Raw genomic sequence first — 27,501 nt, 5'->3', positions numbered from 1 at the left:
AAGAGTAAACATAGATCGCGTTGTTGGGCTGTTAGCACTTCTGACCTATTTCCTGCAAAATTATGATAATCCCAAAGAAATGAATTTGATGAAATAATCATAGGAATCTTGTTTGCTCTTCGTGATTTTCCTGCGTGGAAATCTCCAGCTCCTCCAGCTGCTGTGCCAGATGGATGGATGTATGGCCGTGGCTCGATAGCCCGTCAGCTGCCACGTGTTTCCACAATAGCCCTTCAGTGTCCACCGTGACCACACACAAAGGCAATAGTTGACCACTGACACTGCAGACAATCAGCCCTGAGGGTCAAACGGTCTTGTGCAAAGCATCCCTCATTCAATCCTGCTCACCTGAGGCTCAGTACGCCTCATAAAACCCCAATCACTCCTCTGATGTCTGGCCGCGGATAGAGAGGGTCCCGGAAAATCATTGAGCGCCACAAGCACATCACCATAAAGTTGAGTTATGGACTCATGAAAGGCATGCAGATCATATTATCTCTTTAGAAAGTGACTGAGACTCAATAATGTGAATGTCTCCAGCTAGCCGGATAACTCACACAGACCAATGTTACTACATGCAGATGATATTGATTCCTCTCATGGATCTTTTGTACGAATAACAAAGAGCCTAGCATCCAAATTACTTCATCTTAAGAAGCAGTTGGTGATATTCAAGGCTGGAAATGCACGGCAAAAGAAATCACATTAAGTAATTTAAACTATGGAGTTTTGAATCTTAAAAGCAGATATGATTTAATGCATTTTCATTTTAAATTGTTGCAAAATTTCTCTCGAAAGGATGAAACCAAAGGACTTTTTGCAGCATATAATTGGATCTGCAGAAATAGCCAATCTTCTAGCCACTGACTCTTCATGATTGTGCGCCATCAAACAGCTTCTGCATGAATTTCCTTCCAATCATAGTAATGGCTCTGCTCTGCACCTCATATTGATTCTTGGCATTTAAGATGATGTGTGGACAGTGTTATGATGAGCGCTTTAAAGCCCTAAGATAAAACAATTGAATACCATGTGGAAATGCAAATTGCTGGCTCGATTTCTAACCTGCAGCGTGATTAGGAAACTCTATGGCCTGTGCTGTGTTAGCAGGCAGGGAAAAGCTCAAACACAGTCTATAGTCCGGTCATGACAGCGCCCGACTCCTCGAATAGTGGGAGTGGCATGAAGGTCACTGCCTCCTGACTGTGAGGCTGTGGTGAAGTGTAGCCGGCAGGCGGATGTGGTGAGCTGGACTGGACTCAACTCCCTCTCGCCGACTTCTCGCAGAGTGGAGACAAGGCTAGCATCAGCCGCAAACGCTTCTGACAGAGCGCATTAGCCACGTCAGACAAAATCAGGTTGCCTGCAGACAACACCTTATTATCATGCAACACACTGCATCAGTTTGAGGCAAGGCAGATCTCTCAGCTTTTGTTGCGTCCGCCTCGCGTTGCTGTGTTTGCATTTGAGCGAGTTCCAGCGCAGGATATTGTGGAGAAACATTGCAGGGAACGGCTCATACTACCAAAATAACCACCGGCCGTTTTCTTTAAAACATGTCAGACAGAATTAAAACCATTTTCTCACGACGAGCAACACAGGCCAGAAAGGACACAGGCTGCGCACATAATCTCTACCCACCAAAATAACTTCCAACAAAAACAATGTGACACACAAGTTCAAACACTTTCTACCACAACTCGCATCAAGTGGGTAAAATTGCCTTCAGTGCAGTCTGGGAGATAATAGGAGCCCATCAGTATTAAAAATCTTCCACATGAGGCTGCAGGCTTTCCCTCAGGGCTCCCACCCTGTGACACATCACACAGTCAGGCAGGTGATCTTTTGTTTGGGAGGGAGATGATGACTGAGAGAGAGAAAGAGAGAAAAGCAGAAGGGATAGCAAACAGAGTTTAAAACAAAAAAAAAGAAAATAATAAAAGACAGCTGTGCGGCAGGCTTTTCCCCAGTGTATAGACAATATACAGGAGCACTATTGTACTGTGTCTAGCTCTGCTGCAGGGAGCTGACAGGTCCTTTAAAGCTGCAGAGCTGTCTGTACTCCGAGGCTGTCATCAATAGAAAAGCACAGGGGACCAGAAAACGGTCGGTTAGGGCCGGGCCACTGCAGGGACACAACCAGTTGGTGTTCACTTTTACATAAAAAGACACACACACACACACACACACACACACACGAGATGACCACATGAAAGAACACACTTACTCGGAATGTTAAGCATATATATATTTGCTTACACATGAACAAGCATGTATGTGAGTCCACATTAATGCACACATAAGCAGGCACATACTCACACAAACTATATACTTTTTTGTTTTGGAGAGGAGGAGACCTCTGTGGATAATTTGACTCCCGGTATAAAACACTGAAGGAATCCTAACCTGGAGAAAGTGACTGCAATGACGGCATTGCTCCGTCTTTTGTGGATTTTTTTGGTGAAAATTACATATTGTACCTTTACAGTACAATATGTTTACAGTTTAAACTCAACTTCCGAGCACAACTACAAAAGATTTTAATAAATCATAATTTTTTTGTAGTTTTGTAGACACTGTAGTGAGTTGGCAGCATCTGCAAGCAGGTTTTACAGACTGCGCCACCCAACCTGCTCTTATCATTATCAACCGTCGTATAAACTTGAGTGATTTGTTCATAGTTGTTTAAAAGTGATGAATATTGAGCAACACGTGAAACCCGATCATTCACCTGCACATCACTAAATCCAAATCAACCTCAACAATCATAATTACCACCATTCCTGGGTCAATAACTCTGTCAGTGTCTGTCAGCAGTATCTGTAGCCAGTTTCCTGTAAGAGCTGCTTCTTTCTCATTAGTGGAAAACCAACATTCAACAAAGCCGACACCTCACTCTCTGCTGAGCAACGCAACCTGCCCAGAAACCAATGTTGCACATTCACCGTAGCATGAGTAAACAACATGACCTCAATATTTCGGAAGTGTGTTTGTGTGTCTGTTTTGGGTGGTAGCTGTTGTGGCGGTGGTGGAGGGAAGATAATCCACGCAAAGCTCTGAAGCTGTATTTTGGCTGTTGAAAGCCATTAAGGCGGTATCAAAATGAGGGCAGAGTTAATTAATCATCTCTGCTTCCTTTTCACGACCCTCCCATGACTGTCCCGGGGGCTTGTGCAGTGTGTTTTGTGTGTGTGTGTGTGTGTGTGTGTGTGTGTGTGTGTGTGTGTGTGTGTGTGTGTGAGACAGAGAAAGCGAGGCAGGGAAGCAGAAGGGTGGTGCAGGTTGCAGCTGGGGGATATTAGCATAAAGTAATGTGAGCCAGCAGACTGCTGAGCTGCTGTAAGCCTGGTGCAAACCTCTTAGGAAAAAACAGGAAACTACTGACACCTGCTTTGTTCACTGACCACTGAAAAAAGCATCGTACACACATAAAAGACAGTGGAAACGATATTAGTTGCTGATGTTGCACTGATTAAAAACAATAACACAAACTATCTTTTTTCATAATGCAGTTTTAAATTACCATATAGTGATTGTTGCATATAGTTTTGGCATTACTGCTGAGACATTATGTTCAAGGAAGCATTCGCATGAGACTGTTTTGTACAAACAAGAAATGATGCTGTATGCACAGACACACATTAATCAAACTGTGACTTTGGATGCCACTGACAATTAAACTTCACAAAGAGAAAGCAAAATGTTTTTCCAAAGATTTGATGATTTTGTTTTCCAAGCTCTTCCGTCCAGCCGTCTCGCCACCATCCCCGTAATTAGTTTTAATGTTTGGCAGCTGTGAGTAGCTCATCTCTTTCTTTTTGTGCATTGCAATGTGGCACAACAGCAAAGACAGCCAACAAGAGTGTGTCACCAGGTGTACTGACGCACAACAGTCATTTTTGCATCAAATGTGAAACATCTGGGCTTGTTAGTTACCATCCGTGCTGTCTATATTGGCAATCAAGAGATCCCTTCCTTACATGATTCCAATGTCTTCTTAGTGACCCTTTTTCCCACAGTGTTTCCTTGCTGAGCTGCAATGGAGAGCGAATAAGAAAAACAAGGAATTTGGCACTATAAAGTAACTGTAACTTTGGTAGATACCCAATTGATTCAGTCAAGAAGGGATCTCCACAGGAGGAATGATTGCAGAAACCAAAAACTATACTATACCTATTGCTGGCAGACAGGCTTGAAATGATGTGAATCTAACCTTTAAATTTGACAGTTTTTCGGTATGAACACACTACATACTCAAAACCTGCTCAGTATTTTTTATATATATATATATATAATATTATGGGATTGGGATACAGCTCATGCCCTGCTGATTGCAAAACAGTGCCTGCTTGCAACTCTGTTACCACAATGAGATAGCATTACTTTGACAAAAAGTGGAAAAAATTTCGAAGTTTCGCAAGTTCCTGCAAGTTGATATTAAAATGAATGGAAAACAATCAAAACTCATATGGTATGCTTTGGATTATCTTCTTATTAGCTAATGGGTTAGAGCATGCAGAACACCCGTTTGCTCCTCTTAAAAAGAGATTTGCTTTGCGATGACTATGTCATGAGGGGTGGTGCGTTCCCTCTGCTTTTTTATTGTTGCTAGTGCCACAGGCAGGTTGATAAGGCTTTTATTTTGGCAGCACAGGCTCCACCGGCTGAGGATGATAAAGAAAAAGCATTCCTTGGGCTTTTAAGGTGGTTTGCACACCAAACAGACCTTGGTTGTGGCCTCGGTGCACGTAACGCTTTCATTCAATTTACAATAAAAGCAATGTTAACGGGAGAGAGTCTCTTGTGGCCCTGACAAAGCTTTCTTTAGTTGCAGGCTTTGAGTGCAGCATCAGTACGGACATGCAACACAGAAATATGATGGACGGTGCAGAACATCAGCCATAATGCCAACATTCATGCCACAATGCATTACAGCCAAAATGAAAGACAGAAAGAAAGAAAGAAATCACTCTTGAAGTATTTTTGCTACATAGAAGTCTTTCAGGCTGGAAAATCGGATCTGTGTGTGTGTGTGTGTGTGTGTGTGTGTGTGTGTGTGTGTGTGTGTGTGTGTGTGTGTGTGTGTGTGGGTGTGGGGTTGTTGGGGGGGGATTTCTAAACGGAGCACAGGGAGCAATCTGGGCATGAGGAGAAATAAGATGGAAAAATGCAATCATGCATCCCGGGCCTCTCCAGCTCCTCGTTGTGTCGTTCCACCCCCCCTCCGCTCTCCTCCACGAGCCATTAGTCACTATCCAGCTCCTGTTAATGTAATTAGATAAAGGATATATGGAGCCACAGAGCTCGGCGGGAACATTTGTCTGCATAATTGTGTCCATGCGGTGGCAGAGGCTAAGAACCCATGGATTTCCACAAAACACCTCTAGCTAAGTCAGAAGAAGTTAAGGGAAGAGCAAAAGAAGGATGGAGACATTTGGAGAGTGAAGGAACATGAAAGATAGAGAAGAGAAAAGACAGAGCCCCTGAAATAATCATTGTCTTTCTTAATTGTTATCTTGTACTGTGTTTCCAGAAGAACATAAATCACTTATTTCTGGGCAATCCAAAAAGACGAAGGACACCACATCACTTCTGCTTTTTCCACTCCAAAAAAATAAACCCAAAACCAAAGACATCAAAGCACTCCCAATAATCCTCAAACATAGGTGATATTTTTAGATCTGGCTGTTGCTACACATTCAAATGCTGGTTTTCTCCCCCCGGTATACACACGCATGTCAACACATACACACAGCTCATTAGGCAAACTCGTGATGAACTGTCAAATGTCACAATCCATCTCAACCATATGTGCAGATGGCACGCTGGTCCCCTGATTCAGACCTTCTGGAGATGTATCGTAAAACGTGAAACAAGCTCGATTCTCGCATGTCATTAGTAGCAGCGTGTCAGCTAGTGACCTACATATGGACCATGGTGAGATCGCTACACTCTGCACCGCACACAGTCAAGAAGTCCTGCATTCCTTTACACCTAACAAGTGTGGACACACACTGTGTCAGTCCAAAAAGCAAAGCCAGGGATCTAAATAATGATTACTTTTTACTATAAATGTATCTTAAGATCTGTTTTTTGATTAATTGTTTAATCATTTAGTCTGTGCAATGCACCAGTTGTCCATCCAACAGTCAAAAACCAAAACAGAGAAGAAAAGCAGCAAATCCTCACAGTTTTAGAAGGTGGAACCAGCAAATGCTTGTCTTTGACTTCAACAATAAATCAAATACAAACTTGTACTTCACTTGCTTCCTGATGAATTTCAATTTCCCCCTCGCCAACCCTCCCTCCCCGGGCAATTCCTGTCTTCTGTCCGGGGCACTAGCGTTGTAGGTGGTTGTGGATTTTGGCGGACTGGAGGGCAGGATGTTAGCCTGATTATCACCCGGTCAGACCTACTTCCAGCTCCAGACAGCCTGCCTCCTGCCCCAGATACCTCCTAGACGGATGGAGGGCTGGAAGGGATGGAGGGACCAGAGGGGAAACGTATGGACCCAGACTCACCGCCAGCAGCTCCAGCAGGGGAACGTTTCGGAGTCTCCCGCACACCGACACGATGCCGTGGTCCGCGAACTGGCTCATCCTGCGTCCGCTTGTCTCGTCTGCTCTTCCTCTTCTTCCGCTTCGTTCCCCACTTCTGCCCTAACTGCCTTGCTGAGTCTCAGCTGCTGCCTGCCACATGTGTGTGTGTGTGTGTGTGTGTGTGTTTGCATTCAGCTGTGTGTGTGTGTGTGTGTGTGTGTGTGTGTGTGTGTGTGTGTGTGTGACTTGGAATGATGATGCAGCAGGCAGTCAAGCAGCCTTGGCAGCGAAAAAGCCTCGTCTGAATTCTCGTCTCTCCTCAACAAGGCCACATCAGCTCTTGTCAATATTTAACCAGCAGGTCAGGTCGGATTAAATCACCTGGGCAAGACCAACTGTGGTTTGCTGCCCAGGAGAGCGCGCAAGTGTGTATTTTCATCCGTTTTTTTGTGAAGCAGCGTCTGGCTGGTATTTGTGCATTCGTGTAAAGACATAAAACATTAACACATGTCAAGAGAGGAGTTTAATTCAGACTCCTCCAGGTCGGGTGTTTCTCCTCTTTCTGCGACTCCAGCTTCTTTCCAAATCTCACACTCAGTCACGATGTGGCTTCTGAACACTGGCCGCTTCACTAATGCTACCGCTGCTGCCACTCAGGGGATATCTAAGGCAATGTAAAGACGAACTTGGCAGCACAAAAGTAAGGAAATGTGTATGTGTTCATGCAGCTGACTGGCAGAGTGACAGCATTATCAAACAGCCAATGAAAGGGCTCCTTGAACTTTGCCTCAGGAGTATTTCCCCCTGTCTCACTGTGAGCGCAGCGCCTCAGTTTGTCATCAAATATGCTGAATGACTCGCTAATCTGGCAGGAAAAGAGAGAGGGTCCTGATCCAACTACTCCGACTATTACTGGGAAGACACGTGGGTCAATGGGGGATAAAAGTGAAAGAGCAGTTCTAGTCTAAGTAAAACACTTTATTCTACTTTTAGCTGGTGGTTTAGCCAGAAACTTATAACGAACGAGCAAGTAGAGACCGGTGTCTCACTTGAAGACACACAGCCGTTTGAGCCTCTTTAACTGCAGTCAAATGCTTATAAACTATATATGAGCTGCCTCAGTGGAGATGCAGTCTTACAGTGCCATCTCCCAAATTACAGTTTGATAAATCACCAAAAAATGCATCTACATCTTGCAGATATGCATATTCTGCTACCGCTGATCTACATAAGCTGTGTTTTCTCTCGCAGAGAGTTGAGCCCATGACCTGCGGCTATCGCTGTGATTGATGGGTGTTGAGTGACAGGTGGTGCTCCTGCTCAAACAGAGATTACTAACTCATCAGTCAGCAGGCGCCTGGGCAAGCCACGCTGAGGAATTTATGACATGGGACACAGTTGCTTCACAACGCTCAGGTTTGTGAGAAGCGAGCTGAGGTAATGCAGGTGAAAAATCCACGCCCGGTCTTTAAAGCATTCCTGTAAGTGATTAATTGTTTTCCCATCAAAGCAGGTTCCGCCTAGTCATGAGTCTTTTATTAAATAGAAAATTACTATTACTATTGTGCAAGCAAATTGTGCTTTCACTACTGGTTTGAAGATGGATGGATGGATGGATTAAAGCTAATGCCACCAGTCATCTGTGCATCAAACCAGTGTAAACTATTATATAACGGCAGTGAACCAGTCCATCCAGAAGACATAATGGACATTCTATCACTTAAATGAACAACCATGTCTATTTAAGAAAAACTGGGATTTTAATAATGCATCTTTTGGTGATTTATGGATGCTTCATTTGTCAGGGTGAACGCACCATGACACTAATACCCATATAATGATTTTGGTCTGGGATGGCCAGAAAATTGAATCCGGGTTGGAATGACTGACTATTTTGGTAATGCATCCTTAGCATATGAGATGGTCCATTTGTCAAAGCCTCAATGAGATTAATGGTAAAATAATATAAATATAATATAACAAATCAAGGGTAATTATTGTGGTTTGGAATGGCCGTGAGACTACACCGAGGTAGAACTGACTAAATAATTTATGTCATTTGTCAAGTTAGAAACTATTTGCAAATTACATGATGCTGAAATTCCAAAGCAGCTGTGTCAGTGTATGTAAGAATGTCCAAAAAAAACAACAAATTCCAACCCCCCCAACCTGTTTAACCTCTAACCCTTTAAAAACAAAGAGGTCTCCAGGTGCGAGGAAGCACCACTCCACTATGCGAACACCTGGTAGGAACTCACCATACAGGTCCGACCAGTCTCTGCAGGGTGAGACAATTACCCCGGAAGGGATCTATTTTGCCCCTATAATGAGTATCAGTGTATTCAGGCATGCACACGTGTGCTAATATCACGTCTTTAGACTCACATACAGACACAAGCTAAATTGCATGTAGAAATACTCGTACACGTCAATCACATGTCCGCCTATTCACGCACATATTAGCACACAAACTCAGTCAGCCCATATCAAAACAGAAATGTGGCCTTGAGCACTTATAGCCATATATCAAATGTTAGTTTTAAAGTGGTTTCTGGATGTATTTACTTAGGGGATCGGAGCTAATGCGGAAACATGTAAATATTTCCCTGGACTGGGAAAGGAGGGGTTCTCAGCTCAACGTGGCACTTCCCAGACCACCAACCAACACAGAGTCCTGGGAAGAGGCTGAAACACTTTGTTGAGGGGAACTGCAACATCAGGGAATAATTCTCTTTGGACAAAGCCCTAAAGCCCGACATTCATAGCGTGTGTCGCCACTTTCAAAAACCCTCAACAAAATGTACAGACAGACATCTACAATAAACTTGGTTTCCCCACATGTTTATCTCTGGTCTCAAAAAACCAAGCATGAAAGATCCCAGCTGAGGGTTTGGCTCTGCGCCTGATGAGGAGGATGTGATCACAGGGCGGCCACTGGGCAGAAGAATAGACAGGACGCGCTTACCACACCACCTCACCACCTTCTGCCTCTCACACCCACACCCAGTCTGCCAGGATGCCATACAGGGAGCCGGTCCCGCCCCAGCTGCAAGGTGAGGAGGTGGGCTTCCCTGTGCTGCTGGCAGATGCAGCCCCCCCTCAGCCTCCTCTAGCTGCCTCTCCCAGTATACACTGAGGTCCCAATCTGCATGTCCAATCCTGTTAGCTACCCTCTGCCAGTTTTGCCTTGCTCAAATCCAAACCTGCAATGCCAACGTTGGATCCAAATATGGTGCCTCATCTGCATATGATAATCAAACATCTCTTGGGATGGAGCATCCACGCCAGGTGGACAGGGTTAACACCCTGGGATAAGCTCCACTGACTCCTGTGTTTGGATCATGTTTCAAGTTTCTCTGTTGAAACAGGCCTATATTAAAACACAGTGAACCCAAAAATAACACTGTTTTGCACCTCTAGTGAGAGAGGTGCTGTTTTTACACAGCTTACCTTTGTCAATTAACTGCAAAAATACACAGTTTTCTAGGTGTTCCATATTTGTTTTGTGCAGTTTTATAAATGTATTACCACATTAAATACCAAGGCGACATTAACTACATTTTATGTTGCTGGCTGCTAATGGTCATGGTGACACGACAAGCTCTCATACACATGTTTTCAGTTAAAATGTGCACCGGACTGGACTATCGAGGATGATTCGAATGAAGATGCAGTTATTGGTTAATTGGACTAATGACCTGTGTAGGGAAACACTAACTCGTCATTGATGCATATTACCCAGTATGCTTCTCTCTTTGTGCACTTTTTAAGGAGACTTGACCTGAAGAAACTTTGATGTGGTCAATATAAAGCTGGCATAATCAAAGCCTTATTACCAGGGAAAGAAACACGCCATGTTTTTACCTTCACTCTCCTTCTAATTGAGCTGAACAACAACAAATGTACTCCCTGAACTGTGTGACTCTCTTATCTTGATAAACTTGAGCCCAGAGTAAATCTGAGGGCACACTGGTTAAAGTGTTTGATGCTGTCGGGAGATAACACAGCAATTGTCCCTGCAGACTTCAGGCCTCTTAAAAGGCTTCTGTATTCATGGTGCTGCGCTCTTTTGAGGCAAACCACAGGGTGAATGGTGCAAATGTTTGGGGAACAATGCATATGACTCTGACTGCACGCAGTAACGGTTCCAACTTTGATCTCCATCATGATTGGAAAAAGAGAGACCACAATTTGCCCCCTTTACTCAAAGGGCACAAAAGAGGGTCTCATTGGCAGGGGAAAATGGACATCCAATTATAAGAGCCGACACAAAGCCCTGAGCGAGAGGGGACACACACAGAGCAAAAACTCACTGCCCTTCTCACTTCAAAGTAAAAGCCTCCTCAGTCAGTTTGGAACGGACCCAAAAGCTTCCTCTTTTAGTTTCCGACTGACTAGTAAAGTGTCCTTGATTGAGCGACAAGCCATAAACCCTTCGTCACTAAAGATAGCAGTGTACATCAACCTATGTCAGCAGGCAATTTATGCAATAGCATTACTGAGGCATGGAACGTTCATGCAACTTATGACATGGGCCAGAGAGCACATTCGCACACATCAGTATTTCATTGGCAGGCAGAGATGATGGTTCACATGCTAAGCTGAGAATGAGCAGGTCAGCTGGAATGCTTGGCTTCAATATCACCCAAAGCAAATTGTAGTGATGCTTTGCTTTACTCACCTGAAATAAATCTCAAAACTCCACTCAAATCCCTGCAGTAAACTCATTTTCTGACATGTGCAAATGACTCTACTTCTTCACCTCCTTTTCGCCAAAGTGTTGTGATCACAAAAATGAAAGAGGCATTTAACTTCACTACACGTGATGCCAAGAACCATAAAATATTATATAATTGCCCTAATAAAAACACAGGCTAGGTATTGACAGAGGACTGCCAAATCTCATTACTTGGGGGTTGGAAAAACAGACGAGTGGCTCATATCAAAACAGCCTCAACAATTATTAAAACAATTTTACAAGTGGATGGAGGCCGTTTAGTCTTATCCACAGCGTGTGGTTGGATATGGGGAAAGCCGCTGCGTTTCAGACTGGAGTCTAGGGAAAAGCCAACGCTGTAATCGCTCCTTGTCAGGTTTATGAGAGAGGACACAGTTCCCATGAGACAAGAGAAGGAAAAAACGCCACCGCTTCTGCCTCTCGGAGTCAGCGAGTGTCCCATAGTTTGCTGGGTTCCCACACCCTGAGGCCCCGTGGCTACCCACGCGGCGAGCCCAGGTATGTGTGGTATGTCACCTGCACACTGAGGAAGCTGTCAGAGGCCCGGCCGGAGGCTGGTACACCCCTGCTGAGAAACTTGATTTAAACATTCAAGATGAAGTGTGAGAGACTGAGTGCTCTGAGAGAAAGAAGCTGGCTGCTCCAAGAAGAGTCTAAATCTTTTTACGTAACCGGCTCCCACCCAAATTGTCCAATCAGCCTCGGCTTCAGGACCACGCTTTACACCAGTTACTCAAGAATCAAGCGGACACACTGAGTGAGCACTGAGTGAGCACAGAGCAATCTCTCGTCCCCTGAGCTTGGCATTCTGTAATACACATGGCGTGAGAACGGGGCCCACGCTGACGACGGCATTGTCGGTGGATTTCTACTGTATAATTACACTCAATTAGTTTGAGCTGCTCAGTAATAATATCAAACCCCGCCATTTGTCTGCCTGACGATGTGGGAGCCAATCAGCTTAGGCTGAGCATTTCTTCCCATCCAGCTACAGGGCCTGCACCCCTGCTAAGTTGTATGTCTCCATTCCTCATTGTAACAACCAGCTGTAATGGGCTGTGGGGGGAGAAGAAGGAGGAAATCCAACCTTGCCTAGCGGACTCCATGCTGGCTTACCGTCAAATTCATTTGCACTTAAATTTAGCATAAACCAAACTAATTTGTCTGTTGTGAAGCTCGTTTCTGGGACAATGTTATTGTCTTACTTTCCGCCAGTGGCAAATGTGCCAGAGAAACAAGTTGCAGCCTGATATAACAGCATGGCAGCAAATCAGCACGTAAAAGACTTTATACGAGGAGGAGGCTTGACAAAAGCCAGGGGGATTTAGTTAAACCCAAATACTTTGGAGATAAACAGGAAAGCACTACCACATGCTGTTTATTCAATACAACTCACAACTATGCAGCAAGCGTTTAATCAGTAATGTGGAGCACTTGATTATTAACCCTCCCCTGCAGAGTGTTTTCAATTTGGCCTTTTGTTATCAATTATCTCTGAGCATGATTGCACCGCTGCGCACATTATAGTACATGTTGGCAGGGATAAGGGTGTGGTACAGAAAACAAGGGCTCACCAATTTAGGCATCCTTGTGTTGATGAGCATTCACGGTTTGAGGAAATGCATTCGACACCAAGTCTTAGATAGAATCACATGTGGCTCCTTTGTTTGTTAGATGAAAAATTTGACATTTGCTACCAAGACAAAGCTGAGAAGACAAGGATAATCAGAGGTGCATTTGTGGCAGTATGTGACAGGACACTTATCATATCCATTCCAACCAGCAATCACCAAGCCTGAATGTTGAACTTCCCTAAGGTGATTACACACTACTTCAGATGTGCTGTTTAGCCAGTTTAGAAGGGCCTTTCATCTCAGGTTAGATTGAGATGAACTTTCCAAAAAACCACAATCTGACAGTCAGGCCAGATGCATATAGGTGTGAAAATGGGCAGAGCTTCAAGCACGTTCTTTTCTCTGTATTCCAACTAATTAAAGCACACACTAGAATATGCTGTTTACCTCTAAATGTATTTCCAGTCACAGAAGAATATAAATGTCTATAAATGCTGAATTAAACCCATGTGATAGCCTCTACAGTATAGGATAGACCCCTGACAGAGGCTCTGCCGTGACCTAGTTAAAGCTGGCTGGCAGCAGCTAGCAACAGCTCACAGACCGTCCACGGCCATCGGGCTCACCGTGCGCATCCCTGCATGACGAAGAGAGTCTCATCTGCAGGCGGGCATCAAATGATAAAAATAAATAGAGGCACAGAATCAACCCAGCAACACGGCAGTTATGTAATGCAGATGGTGTCCCAGTTACTCGCGAATGCTGCTGTATCTGCTGCTACTCTGGGCCATCCATGAGCTACATAACCTGATCCAGATCAGATGGTCTAACTAACCCAGCCTGCCACAGGAGCCAAGCACTGGAATGAAACGCACCAATAAGATGCTGATAACGCTGACTAAGGGTCCACTTCACTTACAAATGTGCAAGTCCACACACCTTTTACATCAAACACACACAAACGTACACAAAGACATTAGTCAACTGAATGAAGCTTTGAGCAGCTTTGGAGCCAGCACACCCAGGAAAATTCCCTCGAACCTAGCCTACGTTCATTGAGGAAACATATGCTGGCTCAATGCATTATGCATGTGTGAGGTAGTGGTCCTGACTGACATTCAAGCCCTACGTTCTCCAAATTACTCATAGACGATTGATAGAAGCTTTGTATGAAGCAATCCATCCAAAGAAGAGCAGACATAAATATTTTACCTGGTCGTCAGCTGACATATGGTATTTTGTCTTGAGTTTTGTGTGCCCGCGTGAACTGAATCTCTCTTCATCATGCTATCAGGCCATGAAACACATGGAATGCCTTGTGAAACGCAGCAAAACAAGGCCAAACGTTCTCTGGAGTGTAATCTACCGCAAAATAAGGTGTGACAAAATGGATTGAGCATCACTATGTCATAATGCTGGATCACACAGGGTCATCGGTCCAGGTCACGCAGCATGTTATGTAAAGTGCATTGTTAACAGACGTGCCTCTGCGTTATATAAAACTGGTTCACAGGTGACACAGAGGGAAAAGCTGAACATGCCTGTCGTCTGACAGAATGTCAGAGACAGACTCTCGTGTTTTCTCAGATGCCTGAAAAAATAAATGTATCGGAGGCTCATATCCTCCCAGGAAAAGGAGTGTTTACAGGACTTAGTAGGTTTATCTGTGCCAGGGCCAGCAGGGCCACAAGGGCCAGAGACATCATGTCCCCCATCAGCACTGGAAGTATAAAGACCTAGGTTTGAGTTTAGAGACAAACTCAGTGGCCTCAAACTAAGTGACTGAACAAAGGCTCATTTGACAGAAATTGTAGCATGAATAATAACTAATAAATACACCATGTCTTTAAATTACTGTACGCATCCACAGTAAATAAATCACATCCACAATGGTTCCGATGATGATGTCTGTGTCACTGATTCAGCATGAATAAATGCTTCTTTTGTTTCAATAAAATGATTTTCAATCAAGTTTTTTGACAGGGAATGTCTTTAATTATGTGCAGAGGATCTAGCAATCATTCCCTGCCTTTACTTTACCACCAAGAAAGGCATGTTTGCATATAATAAGCAGGGTAACAAACAAATTTTATTCTTCAAATTTGCTACACCAATCAAAAGCAGATTGCACTTTTCATGGTTGCCCATGCCATGGAATTAAATCTGCACAGTGCCTCCAGATATATGCTGGACCTTTACCAAAATGCTCCTGGCTTCCTCATGTCCCACTATTAAAACAACCTAGCACCCTTATGCTCCTGCTGCCCCGAGTGAGAATAAGTCATTGGGAGGGGGGGGGAGTGCGGACAGAAAGAGGAGAAAGATAAAGTAAGACAAAGAGACTTGAGTAAGAGTAAAAGAAGAGAGGAAATGAGTTACAAGAGGCCAAACAAGAGGAAGTTAAATGAGTGCACAAAAGAGGAGAAAGGCGAAAAGACGGGAAAAAAAATAAACAAGGGGGAAAATGCATGCATGGATAGTCGAGTGGACAAATGTGAGCCATGTTGAATCACAAAGCCATATCACAAATATGACCTACTTTCATTTTCCTCACAGTAAATCAGGTCGCCGTGTATCCAATTAAAGCAATTAAAGCCACAGTAAATCTCATATGAACCAATAACTATTAATGATAGCGATAGCGTTCAGGATCACACAGTCAATAGATAATAAACAGCCCAAAACACCAATTAATCATCCACTGTGTCACATTAAGTTACTCATTCACAAAGCTTACTGTGGATAAATCATAAATCAGGCAGTGTCTCGTCTCACCAAGAGGATTCAAGTGTGTCGCTCCATCGCTCCTTCTAGATTCACTGTCATGTTGCGGTTTAAGTAGGAAATGATTGACAGTTAGGGGTTTGTGTCCTAAATCAAGATTGTTTTTACTGCTAGATTAATTTTTGATGTTCTGTGAATTGAAGAAGTTATTTGATGGGTATTAACGGTTTAGTTTTCTGAGTGTATCTATGTTACGTCAATATAATCAGTGATGTCCTACATTTTAAGATTGTTCCCCAGGTCAGCACATCCTTTAATCACTGAGACTCTCTTGCATGTCAGCAGTGGGTTAAGATAGGTCAGCAGCAAGTCATAAAGTCAGCCAGGTCAAGTCAATAAAGTATGTTGACATCTTTCGGCTTCATTAAAGATTCACAATCAGTGACATTTGCAAAAACTGCACCATAAACAACAAAATTCCCTCTGGAAATGCAGCTTTTAACTGTATATTACTTAATGGTTTTATAGTGTTTAAGGGTGTATTTTTCCTTTAATAAAACACTCCCTTCTAATTAGCTACACTGAGAGACTGCATTGCCATATATTCCGTGACCAATGTGTCCTTGATGGCTTCTGCATTTCCTTTCCATCAAAATGCTATTTTAAGAATCTTGACTTATTATTTCCTGTGCAGTGACTGCACTGTATGCACTGAGGGGGAATTATGCTTCTTCACGACCACGCAGACACAACACAGCAGCCGCTATATGTCTGCACTTGACATTCCAAAGAGGCTGCTTCACCTTCAGTTAACCAAGTTTCCACTCCTGTGATTCCGAAGAACGGCCCGGCATAGAGATAAGCCTGTCAATCACCGGAGGCCACAGTGTGTCTCACAAACAGTCATGGGAGGCTGTTTTTTTTTTCTCTGCTGCTTGACACGTGGATTTGTGCACTTTCATTTTAGCCTCAATGCTTGAATCTCAGGGTGTCTGTGGCATTATTATAAATGTGCATTTTCTTGTCTGATTGATAGAATAAAAAAGTAATTCATCTACACTTTGATCATAAGATGTTTTACATTCTTTCTCTTTCAAATCGCTCAACATAAGTGGATCTTTCCTGGGAAACCGTTGCCTGAGCATGGGAAGTGAAGCCTTTTTCATTCCCAGCAGATGAGAATAAACAAAACACAGAGTGGATAGTTAGCATGAACACTGTTAGCCACTATGTATAAAGAGACAAAAGAGCGCCACCTGCAGAAGTGCAGTCTAAACAAGCCACAGCATTGCCAGCATTGTCCCAAAGAGAACATCATTAACAAAAAAACACCACAAATGATGATTTCTTTTAGAGATTTGATAGTGATAGTATCTACAGTACATTGATCCCCAATGCTTAAATAATTGTCTGTTTCACCTAAAAGTCTCCTATAGTCCAAGCCATTTAAAGTTAAAAGAAACTGAAAGATTCTCAAACATTTCCTTCTGGGGATAAAGTCCATAGCGCAGCAATAGATCAACAAGACAAAATGAGGACATTCCACAATGTCTGCTTCCTGACTAAGTGACCAATCTGACAGACCGTGTGTCGGGAACTGACTTACCGGCAGGCCGCTGTCAAGAGACAATCTCTTTAACTGCTCTCTCCTCTCCAGGTGTCTGTACATGGTCCCTCTGCCCTGCGGCGATCCACACACCTGGGAAGCCCTTGAGGGAGGGGGAAAGGGAGGAGTGGACAGAGGGAGAGAGAGAAAGTCAACAAGGAACACCTCATGTCCGGTAGGTCACGTTTCCGCTATTAGTGGGGCTTTCACCTTTTAAAAGAGTTCAGAGTCCAAGTCAAGAGCAGCAGAGGCAGCAGTTTCAGACATATATCAGCCTTCTTCTTCTTTTGTCACTATATATCCTTTCTCTCCCATTTCTTTCAGTTTCTAATATTTTCTCTTGAAATTTAAGCCAGTACAGGAGCGGGATTGTAGACCTCTCTTTCAGCCTTGTAGGATTCTAGGATCACAAAGCTCCGACTACATCTTACTTATGTATACTTACTACTTGGCGTCACCCAGGCATCCCACACTCCAACCCAATCCAAAACCCCAAGCTTTAGCCCTTTTGTTTTTCTAGGCCTCTCCAAACAGTGCTGGGAACCAGTCCGACCTGGTCTGGCTGAGGCCACAGCGGAAGACAAACACTTCACTTCACGCATACTACTCCTTTACAAAGAGCCCAGGCTTTAAAGTGACTGTGGTGGTGCACAGAGTAAGCACACCATTTCCTAGTTGGTGAGGTCAGGGTCAAAGGTCAGCTGATGGACACTTCAGGGTCAGAGACCCTATCTGTGCAACACAACTGGTAGTACCATGTGCAGATATGCGTGTATGTTTCCACTGTATGGTACGGCTCTGCTCGACTCGACTCAATTTTTTGGTACCAGTACTTTCCTCTTTTCATTTGCCACTGCAGATAGTACCCCCTCAGTGTAGGCGACAGGATTCTCAGCTCATCGTCATAACAACATCTGGTGAAACTGCCTTGACATCATCTTCGTCAATTGTACGACAAGGTGTAAACTTAATGTACTGTACAGCGTAGTGTATGCCATTTTTAAAAATCTGGGTCAAGTGAATAAATAAATGCTATCGACGGTAGCTTGGCTATTTAAAAATGTCGGCTTTGTGCAGGATGTCCCTTGTCGAGCTAGTGACGATTCTTTCTGACCAATCAGTGGTTGGCAGTGTTATAACTCCTACCTTCTAGTATCGGCTCAGCTGCCTTGGATTGAATGGTGCCAAAAGAAAGTACCAGGTACTATCCGTAACTTTTGTCAATGGAAAACCGAAAAAGAGCGAGTTGAGTCGAGCAGTAACATGCAGTGAAACACACATTCACTGCTGTCAACTCAACTTTTTTGTTTTGTGTTTTGGAGAGTAGGGAATCAACGAATCAAAGTAATGATAAATACATTACATTAAAGAGTTTACTTTAGTAACAACCTCAACACTGATTGGCATCATACTGATCATGCATATTATAGTTTAAAAACATAGTTTCCACATATTTTGGCCAGCAACAAGAGTTGCATTCTTGCAACCTTGTTTTAAAAAAATGCAGGGTAGTTAACCTTTGCATGACAGTTATTGTTTTAAGATTATCTTAGGATATTTTTTCACAGTAAACGCTATAACAAGTATGACATTTGGAAGTGCTTTTTAGAAATGATCAAAGCAAACCTCCCAAAATCATCTCATGACACCCTCAGCATAAGATCCACTGGTGCGATAACCACACATCTGCTACAGTCATGTGAAAAAATTAGGACACCCATGCTAAAGTTGACTAAAAAGAGGAATAAAAAAACCATAACTAGAGATTGGCATGGTTTTATTTCAGTTAGCCTAATAGCTGGTTTGATTTGCATTGAGAGATGATTTTATGGAAAGTACCCCATGCCAATCTCTAGGTATGGTGAAGGGGATGTGATGATGTGGGGCTATTTTAATTCCAAAGGCCAAGGGAACTTTATCAGGATGCATAGTATCCTAATTTAACATAGGGGTGTACTTACTTATGCCCCCTGTATTTTAAGGAAGAACATTTATTTATTTACGATACATTATTCATTCACAAAGAAAATTGGTGTCCTTAAAGGTTGGATTTTTCCTCATTTTTTTAATTAAGGCATTAAGATCAATTTGCAAAAGATGATTTTTTTTATTCCTCTTTTTAGTCAACTTTAGCATGGGTGTCCTAAGTTTTTCACATGACTGTAAGTGCCACTATTGGCAACTAAGTTCAGAATGAGGCTGAATTGTATTAATCCCCTTTTTTCAGGTCAGTTGTGTTTACTTGCCTCACAAACTTACTTATGCAACCACATTTTCCAAAAAGCGTCCCAAAGTGCCTTTTGCATCTGCTGCAGGCTATATCTGTTACACCCTGTCTAAAACTTCAGCAGCGTGACTGCACTTGTCAAACAATTCCCACACATCAACATGACATGTTGCAAGTCAAAACGTATTGACATGAAGCCGCAAACATCAGATTGCATGCAGGATCAGCCACTACGTTTTCATCCAGAACTGATGTTATATTTCTTAACATGACACAGTCTCCTTCTGCCCCATTTCTAAATACCCTTGGGTTATGTAGTGTATAAGGAAGTTGCCTAATCAGTGAACAGGATGTGAAATGTCTTTAATGACACAAACACATCAGACTCCTGCCTGTCTCTTGGTCTGGCTTTGTCATGACTAATTGTGCAAATGTATTGCATCAGAAGAAATACTGGTCTATGTTTAGATTGCATTGCAGTTTGGTCCCTTTCCGTTGAAGATTAGGAGAGGAAGTAAAAGCCCATGGCTTCCCTCCGATACAGAGATAGGGGGGTTATAGGAAATTGAGGGTAAATGATTCAAATGGATTATAGCAGTGTGCCTGATTGTCCAGACCTAACTTGGAAAACACAGACACCATTTTCCTTAGGGTATAGAAAGTGCGAGGGATGAGGTAGTGGACGGATCGGAAGTGATACAGATTAAGCAAACACATTAAAAGCCAGATATCAGGGGTATGCAGATAAAAGCAGGCAATAAAAGCCAAGCAAACTCTTGCCTTTGACAAACCAAATGATGCTTAGTCTTTTTGCTGTCACAAACAGAGTTTTCATGCAAGATCACAAAATAAATTAAGATGCAATAATTGCCCGGAGAGATACTGATTCCTTAAAAAAAGGTTATTTACCGATATTCTGTGCTGTACCCTTCAACACCCAGCCAATAAAAGCCAGAGACAATTTATCTCTCATCAGTCAATGCAGACATTTAAAGAGCACTACACAAACGGCTAAAACGGTCATGGCTGGTGTAAGACCATGGTGTCATTGCTTTGGTTTGTTTGGACGCCACTTACTCGCTGACGTCGCAGTATTTTTCTGAAAGTTTAAATTTGAGGTTCTATTGGAACTTGAGACATTTATTCTGAGGCTATAAAATATGTTTTAGAGAACTGGTAATCAACATCTCATTCATTTAATATTTACTGAGCAAAACCAGAGTTCATCGAAGCATGGAAATCTGATTGGCTGTCGAAAGCTGATGTCTGTAAAAAGCAGCGCCATGGCCAATTTTCCTCAGCCGACAAACATGTTGACTGTCACATCATTCATGTTTCTTGGAAGCATATCTTGTAAAGGAAATGATACACTTTGTGACTGTTGGCCATGACAAACTATTACCATCCAAGCTATTTTAAATATGCAGAGACACACTGGTTTAACAAGTACTGGTTTGATGACTAACTAGTGATCCAATGATCAAAAGAATGCCGTAAAGAAATAATGACAAATTTAAATGCTCCTTTGCCTAGGTTTATGACAATCCAAGGGCCTTTCTGCAACTGTAACTCATTCAGGACTGTTGTCCCTCCCTCCAGATTCCCTGTGATTTACACCAAAAAGCAATTACTAATACGTTAAACCGGTTTGGTGTTGACCTATGCGGATTGACACGTGTCAACGCCTACAGTCCACACAGCCCCCAGCCGGTCATCCAGCCAGTCGGCAAGCCAGCCAGTGGGGTGGAAAGGATATAATCAAAGGAGGCCAGGAGGACGCTGACATCTGGGAGTCTTTGTGCAGTAGGCCTAATTAGATGCCAGGGTGAAGGGAGGAGGCGCTGTGGGACAGTGTGTTTGTGTGTGTGTGTGTGTGTGTGTGTGTGTGTGTGTGTGTGCGCGCGCGCGTGCGTGTGCGTGTGCGTGTGTGTGTGTGTGTGTGTGTGTGTGTGTGTGTGTGTGTGTGTGTGTGTGTGTGTGTGTGTGTAAACCAGAATGGGAAGGTTGTTTGAGCGGGGGGGGGGGGGGACTCCCTTTTTTAACATCTGCTCCAGGAACAAGGGAGGACCCAGCTGAGGTCACACAGCCCCAGACAGCTCCAAACTACAACAGGGATAATGTGAGGGGATAACAGCTTAATGATAACACTTAAACCCATTGAGAGATCGCTGTACAGAAAACAGACTGTGAGCCTCGTGGATAAATGGTGATAATAAGCCCAGATTGTCCATGAATATGGATCGTCATGGCTCAGATTTGATACTGTTCCTTTGTAAGCTGAGAAGAATTAGGCAGCTGTGCATTTATTGCAATCACCAACCTTTTACTGGCGCTCTCATCTTAATTTAGTAGCCGGAATAATCCTATACATACAGTGAAGGTCTGCTGAAGAAACACTGTTGCTCCACCCTCTGGCTTTTGACTTTGCTGTGTTACAGATACCAAACTCTGTCACAAGTGACAATACTGCCCTTTATACCTAATACAGTCAGGCATTCACCCACGCATATTCTCATTTCACACTGTGCCAAGAGTCACAACACAAGTAAGAAATCTTTGTCACTGTAAGTTCAAACACAGATATCAAGTGGGTGAAGTGTGTGGTTTGCACTTTGCCCCGTTTTCTCATGAAACAAAACCTCTCATTGAAGAATAATTATGGTGGAATTTTTCAATTAAAGAATGTCCTACATTTGTTTTTTCGCTGTGGATTTAGTCATGGGTTATATATTAAACTATACGACAAATGGTGGAGCAAATAAATTGAAGCAAATATTTAAATGGCCATCTGGATGAAAAGAATGAAGGAGGGAGAGCCTTAAGAGAGATTCCAGGTGTGCATTTTGCATGAGTTTTTAATTAGCACTCACATCTATTATAAACCTACTGAAAACACAAAAGTCTCAGAAAGAAAAGCCTCTATGATCAATTCCCCGCCGCCCCAAAAAAGAGCAATGCCAGGAAGTGCCAGGGCCTGAAAATGGATAGTGGATGGGATTGGACATTGATTGGTGCACCCCCTTTGCCCCAGGAACCAATTCATTTTGTCTCCATGCCCTGTGCCTGCCTTGAATGAGGGGGAGAGTGAAACGGGGTCAGCGCAGAGGCATCCCCCCACGGCGCAGAGCCCAGTTCTCGCTTTATTTTTCTTCTGAATGATTCATCCAGATTGCCATGTTCGGGGAGAAGAATGAATGACCGGGAAGATTATACGTTTGAGTCTTTGAGTTTAATTCGCCTGCTACACGGTGGGAAGTGGGAGGGGACGTTGGGGGTGCTATTACTTTCCATTCATTGAGGAGAAAATTGAAGCATGCAAGTGTCTGATGTGGGGTTTAATGTGCGGAGAGAGAGGTCCATCTGTATTCTAGCAGCACAGATGGCCGATGCTGATCGGATGTTTTGTGTCCCTCTGCTGGCCAGCTTATTTGATCCTGCCTCTGCATGTGTCCCGGTACAGTTGGCACAACCAACTGTAGCCTGGCACGGCCTAACATGGAATTACTGTGTCTGGGAGCCTCAAACGATAAGCCATATTTTACACTTGTCTGTTGTTGTTTTCATACAGTCAGCAAACCAATCATTAAACGGAATTTTTCCAGTGTGTGCTCACTCATGGCTACTGCCAGAGTGTATCAGTGTTCAAACCATGCTTATAACAAGTTTAACTTTTAAGTATTTATCTCATGGGTGTGAAAATGAGAGGCTTACTGTCAAGGCTAATAGGTCAATGTAACAGTCCCTTTAAAATTAATGTTGACGCTGCAAGTAAGGGAGGATCCTTTTGAACACTATACTAACTTATGTAACTGTGATTATAATCTTGCTGTTGAAATTTAATTAATCAAGACCAGGCAGAACATCCTTATCGCTGTTAAGATCATACTGCATGAGCTTGTGTGTCTTTCAGGCATTTAAACCAGATTAGTAGGGGAAGTATGAACTTGTACTAACCACATTATTGTCAACAGGTAAAAGTAGAAGCTTTGTCTGCATATAGACATGGTTATTTGCTCATGTCGTTCTTGTTTTTCCGAAGGACAACCTATACATTGCTGAATAAACAACGTATGTCCTTCAAACACAATGAGAATGAGTGCAGGTGTTGATGGTGGCTTAGGAATGTGTGTATACAACAAGGCCGCTATGGATTATTTTTTTTCAAGTAATCAATTGGTCCTAATTTACTGTATATCCTGACAAATATAGTTGATAAAAAGGTCCATCGAAAGTTCCCACCACCTAAGTTAACGTCTTTAAATAGCTTTTTTCTTAAAATCCAACATTATTCAATTTAACATTACTCATTGTGGCAACAAGACAAGCATTCTTCTGCCAAACACTTAAAGGCAGGGACAACTTGACTGAAGGAGTAAAGTTTGATACTGCATATTTTATCAGGAACAAATGGAGAGCCTCATTATGTTTTGACAGTCACAAAGCTGCGAGACATGCAGGAGGACCGTGAGGCATTTGTAAATCCTCTGTTACGTGTTCGCAATAAGCCGACAGATATGTGACACCTAGTTCTGCATTTTTTATTAACTGTCCTTATATTCACACCAGATGCTCCCTTTCTGTCTGTTTAAGTGTTCTCCACATTCAAATTTGTAATGTTTTTTTTGTAAGTGATACATATGACAAAATGTGCATGGGGCCCTCTCAGCCATTCTGTCTCTTTGAAGAGTGTATTATCAATATTTGACTTTGCCTACTTGCTCAATAAAGCATGTCAAACATGACTGATGCTCCATTCAATCCGCACTCAGAGAAGACTGAAAAGACTGGCTCTCAGATGTTATGCTATGCAAACACCTAAATTACTTCCGAACCAAAATCATGTCAAACAGGATAAAAGGGAAACAATCTGCTAACAAGATAATGTGTTTCTCAGACACCTTTAATGATAAAGATTCTGCCAGAACTTGTCTGGGCAGCTTTAAATCTCGTTTAGTCAGCAGTACTTAGCAGGCAATATAATGTGGGGGTTTAAGGCGGGAAGGGTTGGAGGTCTAGTGGAAAAAAAGAAAAACAATGAATTCAATGTCGTCATCCTGTTCATGAGGGGAGTCCCGGCAATTCCCTACGCTTATCCCACCAGATGCGTAGGATGCTTTAATATACATCCTGGGAAAAAAAAAATCAACTGAGCTTCCTGTCGAGGGACCCTCCACTGCAACCCAGCGTGCTTCGGCCGAAAGCGTGACTCTCTGCTGAACTCTCTCATGATAGCTCTACAGGTAGAAAAAAAACTCCAGAAAAATATACTCCAATGGCCCAGGGGTGATGCAGCAAGCCAAGAGAGGGCAGAGGAATTTTCCGACTGTTATCAAAATACACAACCGTGCCCCCCTCTTACTTTGGTATGTGAGTATCATGCGATGGGCAGCTCACTAAATAACTGAACACACACATTTCATGAGCAGGCTGGTGACAGCTTGAGAAACAACAGTGTGTTTGTGTGTGTTTATCTCTCTGCATGTTTTTCCTGTGTGCTGTCTGTCACAGAAAAGTTATGCAAACATCAGCTGCCACAGTTGAGCATTAACAGTATGGGTGCACGATTCAGAAAATGTCACGATTCAATATTGATTTTTAGGCTCACGATTCGATTCAAAATCGATTTTCGATTCAAAAACGATCCTCGATTCAAAAAACGATTCACAGTATGTAAATGTAGTTAATTTTCCCATGTGATTGCAGTAGACATACAATTAAAAAAAAAAAAAAAAGGGATTTTTGGAATCGGTAGAGCTTGAATCGCGATTCGAATATGAATCAATTTTTTTGCACACCCCTAGTTAACAGCATTTAAAATTTAAGCACAAACGATTACAAGATGTAGTTTTGATTGTGCTCATTTTTTGCATTGTTTATTGCTGTATGTTAACACTTTGTGCTTAAACAAAACATAGCAACATAGCATTTATTATGACGTAGCATTTTAATCTAGAAAACATGCTACAGTGTCTTTAGCTAGCGGCTAACGTTTCATACATCACACAACATGTTAGCTAGCTACAGTAACATTGTTTTTAGCTTCATTTTCATTTGTGTTCCCAATATTTAAACTGTTATTTACTGCGACTAGCTAATAAGCTAAGATGCTACATCTTCTTGGGTGTGAAGAGATAACTAGATAAGCTAGCTAAATGAAGTTTTAAAGTTCTTGTCTCAGTATTATTTATGTTATCTTGAAATAAATTAATTAGTGGCTACATCTTTTCTAGGTGTAAACAGATAATTAGAAAAGCTAGCTAATATTGATTTGGCAACTTTTTGTAATTTTGAAGTTGATCTTTGCTGCAACTAGCTAGCTAATTAGCAATGTGTCCATTTGGGTGCAAATAGATAATTAGCTAACACTAATTTAGCAGTATCTTTTTGTAATGTTTCAAGCTGTCCGAATCCAAAGCTTACATTCATTTTGTCATGTTTTCAATTGCTTCTGTGTTTAAACAGTGCCAGTAAACATACCTTGTTTTTAAGGTTAAAATATACAAAGCCATACTTATGTTACTTACCAGGGAAACCACCAGTTGTTGCTTTACTTGATAAAAATGTCCTTTGTCAATATGAACTCAAACCATTAAAAAAAAAAAATAATCTGTCAATTTTGTTGCACATACTCATACATAATCTACTTGCCACATTGCAGGCAATGTGCCTTAATTGCCACCTATCCCATCATGCTTTGCACCCACTTTTGCACACATCTCACAGACTATCAATAAAGGTAAACGAGTTCAGCCTCCAATAATGTCAGAAGACAAACAAGCAGGAATCCAGACTTACTCTGCGCCGGCCGGATCCTCTCCACTCAACAGGTTTGTGGCCAGCTCTGTAGTTCCCAGACTCTCAGAGGTGTTTTGGTTAGGAAGACAACCTGATGATGTGGAATTTCCTTTGATGGCAGCTGAAAACATGCTGTCGTAAATTCCCCTGGAAGTGTTGCAGGGGGAAGCTACAGACAAACACACACTCTTTAAACACACCTATCTGTGCGGCCGGTGCTGGAAGTCTGCAGCAACACCCAGTATAAGACTTGTAAATAGAAGGGAGGGTGCTGGTGGAGGGAGTTAGGGAGGCGGGGTGGGGCGGGAGGATAAGGAGAGTGAGGAGAAGTTCCACATTACATCACCAGCAGCTGTTGACAGGCCTGTGTTTATTAACTAACTGCCAGGGCTGGAGGAGTCACACCACATGCTCCACAAAAATTGACAAGACAAGACAAGGATCACTTGCGTCTGAAACACTTGGATGAGACATGCAGCCATGAGCAAGTACCAACAATTTGCACGTGGATGCATGCATTGTTTTTGGTAAACGCACAAAAATAAAAATAATTCTATGCTTAAAATCTCTCAGGTTTCTTTCTCTTTGTTTAAGCTGATGTGTTACCTGCCATCTGTTTACACTGGCTATGAGACTTGCTGACTAGACTAGAAGAGCTGTTTTCCTGACTCAGATAGCAGTAATGGTATTACTGCGAAGGGAAAGCTGCTGCTGCTGATGCATTCCTCAAGTGTCTCGGCTTGGCAGAGTCCCCGGCCTCTTAGCTCAGACTGTATTTCTCTACCTCCCCTTCTCTGTCTCTCTTTCCTTTCTTGCCTTCTCATTTAAATGGAGGCACATGACTCCCAGCTTTACTGCCAAGTAGACTTCTCTATGCCGGCCGGGAGCCACCAGGGCTCTGCTTTTGATTGGCTTCTCTGCAGGGCACATTCCTAGCTGCTACCCATCCTCGTAGCCCACATGATGTTGAATCAACCTTATCCCAGATGTCATTCTTAGTTTATTTTTTCTTTTTCTTTTCCATAGAATGCATGCGTTTACTTAAAATAAATGAATTTCATGTTATTAGCCTGCTGCCTGGGTGTCAGAGCCCTTCAGCTATAGCATCAGCCGCCCACTGCTTGTCATCCCTAACCCACTGTGAACAAATGCTCCGCTTCAGCCCATCTCTGGTGCATTCCTTGCGGTCTTAAAATGCAATAATTTCTCCCGTGATTCCATTCTGTTGTCGCATTCTTCCCCTCTAAGCTCACTGCATTGCAACATTGTTCGCTCACAGAGACAGAGGGAGACAGAG

General features: G+C 42.8%; 1 protein-coding gene across 5 annotated transcripts in view; it reads right to left on the bottom strand.

The window, feature by feature from the left end:
- LOC116044473 (nck-associated protein 5-like) overlaps window positions 1–26,960 on the bottom strand; it is a 127,403-nt gene extending 100,443 nt beyond the window's left edge. The window contains exons 1-2 of one of the 5 annotated variants that reach the window (XM_031291698.2): window positions 26,205–26,960; window positions 17,183–17,285 (exon numbers count right to left, since the gene is read on the bottom strand). In XM_031291698.2, the coding sequence (XP_031147558.1) occupies window positions 17,183–17,285; window positions 26,205–26,335 (234 nt within the window). In that variant the 5' untranslated portion in view covers window positions 26,336–26,960. Of the gene's footprint in view, window positions 1–6,522; window positions 6,634–12,852; window positions 12,880–17,182; window positions 17,286–25,933; window positions 26,053–26,204 lie in introns of those variants that run through there. The other 4 variants (XM_031291690.2, XM_031291692.2, XM_031291694.2 and 1 more) reach the window with 4 other exon arrangements.
- Window positions 26,961–27,501: the final 541 nt, after the last annotated feature.

The sequence above is a fragment of the Sander lucioperca genome, chromosome 24 (assembly GCF_008315115.2).
Source record: "Sander lucioperca isolate FBNREF2018 chromosome 24, SLUC_FBN_1.2, whole genome shotgun sequence".
Taxonomy (NCBI): domain Eukaryota; kingdom Metazoa; phylum Chordata; class Actinopteri; order Perciformes; family Percidae; genus Sander; species Sander lucioperca.
This window is presented reverse-complemented; position numbering and strand designations above follow the sequence as displayed.